The 5,529-nt window shown below is 43.0% G+C and overlaps 1 protein-coding gene across 1 annotated transcript; it reads left to right on the top strand.

Annotated features, from left to right (window-relative positions):
- Positions 1-612: 612 nt before the first annotated feature.
- LOC310800445 (sodium- and chloride-dependent GABA transporter 2-like) lies at positions 613-4,686 on the top strand (the record flags this gene model as incomplete). Its single annotated transcript, XM_083663040.1, has 5 exons — positions 613-663; positions 922-1,024; positions 1,385-1,485; positions 1,725-1,895; positions 3,053-4,686. 5 exons carry the CDS (start codon positions 613-615, stop codon positions 3,215-3,217), a joined length of 591 nt encoding a protein of 196 aa, XP_083519166.1. The 3' UTR covers positions 3,218-4,686.
- Positions 4,687-5,529: the final 843 nt, after the last annotated feature.

The following is a 5,529-nucleotide window of genomic DNA, read 5'->3' as shown; positions in this document are numbered from 1 at the left end:
ACCTCACCATTTCATTACAAAGCATTACAGTTTGGAATTTATTAACAGAAAATACAAAGGTAGATCATAAAAAGAGAAGATAAGAGAGAAAATAGAAAACAGATACGCAAATACACAAGAGACAAATGGCGTAAAGAAAAAGGCACAACTGTAAAGTAGATGCCTATCATCTAATTATTCACATGGGTATTCAATTTGTTTGTTAGTTTTTTTAAGATAGATAAGGAGGATGGGCTGGTTACTAGATGGAAGTGGGCATTCCATAGTGAGACACCTCTGAATTCGATAGAGAACTGCCCCCTGGTGGTGTGTTACATCTAGGGACATGTACAGTAGATCATTTGCCTGCCTAGTATAATGAGAATGAAAATGAGTGAGTTAGTGTGGAAGTGTTGTTGGAAATGGTCTAGGAGGTTGGCACTCTGATATTTGATCTTGTAAATTAATATACATTTTTGGAGGATGTTTATATTAAAGATAGTTAATATTTTAAGATTTGAGAATAGAGGTGAAGACTGTACACTGTAATTTGAATTTGTTGCTAATCTAACAAACCTTTTTGTAGGATAATGTCATTTATGGAGATGAGAGGTGTAGGTGCTAGCCCACACGATGGCAGTGGCTGTGGTCTCCTTCCTCGTGGGCCTCGTCATGCTGACGGAGGTTGGTCACACTGCTATAATGACCATTACAGAACAAGCATTTGATCTTGTGAAAAGGCAGGTTTCTGCATGAGCATAACAACAAACAATGAAGATTTCTGATATCTGTAAATGGTCAGCCAATGGTTTCTTTCCTCAAAGGCACTGAGGATGATCTCTGCACCAGAATGTTTGCTCCTCAACCTTTCTCGTTTTTTTGACAGCATTGCAGGGTTCCTTCCACTTGCTCTACCTATAACCTCTGTGTGTCCCTCTACAGGGAGGCATGTATGTCTTCCAGCTCTTTGACTACTACGCGGCCAGTGGGATGTGCCTGCTCTTCGTGGCTTTTTTTGAGACCGTTTGCATCGCTTGGATTTATGGTGAGTGTGTCGGCCAGGCTATGTGGGGATGCATGGAGGGGCGGGGCATCATCAAGACAACGGTTTTATTTTCACAAGCGACATGAGCACTATTCATCCCTGTCCACTGCCCTCTAGCACACTGGGCCAATCCATACAATTACAGGGTCTTTCTTGTTTGACTTGCAGATGAGGAAGCTAACGTCTAAATGAGTTCTACATTATTTAACTTGATGGGTTATGTCTAATGTCCAAGTGACTAACTAAATTAACTAAATGAGCAAAAAAATAGAATGAATCTTATCATGATTGTATGTCAGTTGCTTATTAGAAATTGATGGTTGTCTCTCCACTGCTTCCCTCATCTCTCCCTCATTATAGGTGCTGACCGTTTCTATGACAACATCGAGGACATGATTGGCTATCGCCCCAGCTCTGTCATCAAATACTGCTGGCTTTATTTCACTCCTGCAACATGCTTTGTAGGTTTCACATTCATTTTCAATGCATCTCCTTATCCCATGTCAACACCCTTGAAATAAGAGCACCCCCGGCCTAGTGGCTGATGTTGTAAATTTATCTCAGTTTGCAAATGACACAAATTAGTTTAAGGTATAATAATCAGCTTTTTAGTTTAAAAGATTGACACATTTCGGGTTTGTAGCTTGGTCTGAAACCATCACAATAAAAGCACCAAACATCACTGTCTTTCTCTACTCAGGCAACCTTTGCCTTCTCCTTGATCAAGTACACTCCTCTGAAGTACAACAATGAGTACGTGTACCCACGCTGGGGCGACGGTCTGGGCTGGATCCTGGCCCTGTCCTCCATGCTGTGTATTCCCCTCTGGGCAGCGATGAAGCTCTACTACACCCCTGGAACACTGAAAGAAGTAAGTGGTGCACAAATACTGTAACAATACCGCCCTCATCTGGCGGAGTCAGGTTACAAATACTGTCCTTAACAGCAGCCCGGCCTGCCTTTTCTCATTTCAGAGGAATAGACTTGTTTGTAGGGATGTCACAATATATCGCGATATCAAAACGTGACAATATGTATCGTTGAGATGAAATCTCATATCGTGAGAAAAAGAAGCTGAACATGGTGGCACTGATCTGCAGCTGATTGCATGCTCGCTCTCCTTTTCATTGCTTTGTTTGAACAGACGAGGGATGTTACAGACACGGAGGATGACAATGGTGAAATTACACAAATTAGCGTGGAGGATGCCCCCACAACTTACAAATCGATCGCAAAAAAATATTGTTAAAATATCGTATCGTATCGTTATCGTGAATCCAATATCGTGTATCGTATCGTATCGTCAACTGAGTGTATCGTGACACCCCTACTTGTTTGACATCATTTATTGTCCTGTAGAGCATTTTTGCCATGCAGGGAGGACCTGGACTAGGTCCGATGATCATAAACTGGATAATCCTCTGAAGTTGTCCACTATTTTCACGTCCTAAAATAACTAGTAACTACTAGTACATTTAAATTCCAGTCATTGTAATTCAGTTACAAAATTTGAAAAACACTGGTCCCCAGCAACTGTAATGGAATACACTTTTTTAACCGTTATTTATACAGGGGTAGTCTCACTGAGAGCAATGCTCTCTTTTTCAGCAGTGCCCTGTTCACATTCGCACACACATACCTGGAAAGCTGACCAGTACAACCACAGTCTGATCTGCTCGCCACTGAGCAGCTACACTGGAGAGGTTGGGGTTAAGGGCCTTGCTCAAGGGCACCTCAGTGGTGGTAATGAGGGAGGGGCAAGCGCTGCCTTTTCACTTCCCCCCCCCCCAGATTTATTCTGCCGGTCCCGGGGATTGAACCGACGACCTTCTGGTCACAAGCTCGCTTCTCTAACTTTTAGGCCACCACTGCCACAAGTAACGTGTAATTGAAGAAGTTCCCATGTTTGTACTCAGACTCTGTTAGTCTATCTGTTTGTGTAAATAGCCATCACATAACAGTGCAGCATGCCAGGGTTTTTACTGTTTTAACCACACCTTTCTCTTTCGTTACCTCTGTCTTTTACAGCGCCTTACACTCCTGACTACTCCTTCCACTGAGTTACCCAAGACCAAGCTGGAGAAGGAGAAGCTGCTGGCCATCTTTCCCCCAGACGGCGTCAGCCTCTGTCAAAAAGCCCCGGCCACCAAGGACGGCTACTTCCCCGTCGAGGAGAAGGACTCTAAATGCTAGAGTCCTGAGAGCCTCCGAGGCCTCAGCCCTTTCTCACTCAAGTCCAAACTCTTATTAGAGCCTCGCTTTGTCATGCGCCTTGTGCGTTTGAGGTAACGCGCCCCGGTACCTTGTGCGTTTGAGGTAACGTGCCCCGGTACCTTGTGCGTTTCAGGTTAAAAAAGCACTCTGCACCTGTGGCTTCAGGCAAAGGTGAAGTATGCATTGGGCTTGTCGTCCAGAACGAGGTGGGAAGAGGGGACTCTCTCTCTCCCTGGTTTTGGGTTATGGGCTTTGGGCTTGAAGACCCTAACCCCACCACCATATCCAGACCCTAACCTAAACCCTAAAACCACCTACCCAATGCCTAACCCTAAGACCACCTACAGTGCCCAATGCAACCCTAACTCTAAGACCACCTACCCCATACCTAACCCTAAGACCACCTACCCAATGCCTAAACCCAACCTGTGGAGTCCTAGTGCATAACTTAATAGCTGCCTGACCACGCAGTGCCGGTTTAACGGTCCGCCCGTTGCACGTTCCATAATACGCCCAACGGTTCTGGGACGCGTGGAACGAGTTACCTCCAACGCACAAGGTACCGGGGTGCGTTACCTCAAATGCACAAGGTACCACGGCGTGTTACCTCAAACGCACAAGGCATGTGACGAAGGGGCTTTGGGACGAGTTCAGAGTCAGAACCTGTTGCAGCGGTCGATGGTTAATCCCCAGCTGTGACACTCTGCCTGGTCTCATCCCAACACTCACACACAATACCTCATCAGACAAGGTGACCAAACAGGCACAGATGCACACTTGCAGAGTGAGTCAGTCTTCTTCTGCTGCTGTTATTGGGGAAACAGCACTGGTTATTGTTCCTGGTGCTTTCCTTTTTGTACCTTCACAAATTACGCCTTTCCCATTCATTAAGATTTTCATCCTTCTACGAGAGAATTGGTCCCCATTTTTCCTCCCCCTGCTGGGCAGTATTTGAACAAGGAAAGTTCTGTTGATTTGGCATTCACCTGTGGCGGAGTCGCATAAAAAACATAGTCTGTTATTTTTATACAATGACTAAGGATTTAAACATAGTCCATTGTTTTATACAGCGGCTAAGGATTTTTGTGTCTGCTTTCTAAGGAAGCTTATTTCTCATTTTCATGGACATCTCTAATGTTCGATTAGTATGACATGATGAACATTGTGTTTATTCACTGTTCCTAACAACTGGTTGCTGTGGATGAAGCGCTGCATAGAGGCACTACAGTGTGTGATTTCTCCAATAGCAAGGATGTGGATCTTTGTGGAGAGAGAGAAAAGAAAACATAAATGCACACTAATAGCTCATGTAAAATGCAGTTCTGTAAAAGAACAGGATTTTACATTTACAGAGGTCAATTGATACCAACTTTGTTCATTGAGCTTCGCCTTTACTTCAGATTAATTTTTATGTTCATAGATCAATCAGATCTTTTTTCTGCTTAGCTATACCAAGTTTAGCATATTTACATGTCAGTCTTTACAGGATCACACTTTTTTTTATTATTATTGTCATGATTTTAATTTAGTGTGAGTGTTGCCTCATCTCCATTGCACTGAATTGCATGAAATTAAAATGTGAAGTGCCTAAAGGAGATAACTTTGACAGTTGTGGTGGATTTTAACAGAGGAGGTGATTGTTGTTAGTCTACATCTGCTATATTTGAAGGATATCATTCCAAAACGAGATGTTTGCCATTTGAAAATATTGGCACCTACTCCTTCCTTTTTTAATCAATTTTTTATTCATTTTTAAAAAATTACATAAAAAACACAAACATCTACCAAAAAGAAAACGTATACACACACACACACACATCCCTGCTTCCTCCAGTCTGCATGTTGAAGTGTGCTTGGTTAAGATACTGAACCCCAAATTCTTCCCGATGGCTGTGCCAACACCCTGCGTGGTACCTTGCCGCCATGGGTGTATGCATGCGTGTGTGAATGGGTGAATCATGGCCCTATTCATTGTAAAGCACTTTGGATAAAAACGCGATATAAATGCAGGCCATTTGCCATTTTTTGCCATACTGTAATGAACTTCAGCCTGATAAAAACATACTGTAGCTGTTGGAATTAAAGTCTTCACTTAGAGTTTGGAAACACTTTTATAATTGTAATTTTTCTGTGCTGTGTTATAATTCTTTGGGGGGTTTGAAACACCCGTATCGATTTACACACACACACACACACACACACACACACACACACACAAACAGTTTAGAAAGAAAATGTATTGCATTTTAGCAATAGGCCTACAGGTTGGACTTATATAGCCTATGATAAAC

Source organism: Poromitra crassiceps (assembly GCF_964638095.1).
Source record: "Poromitra crassiceps genome assembly, chromosome: 30".
Classification (NCBI taxonomy): domain Eukaryota; kingdom Metazoa; phylum Chordata; class Actinopteri; order Beryciformes; family Melamphaidae; genus Poromitra; species Poromitra crassiceps.
Note: the sequence above shows the minus strand (reverse complement) of the source record. Positions and strands in the feature narration are given on the sequence as shown.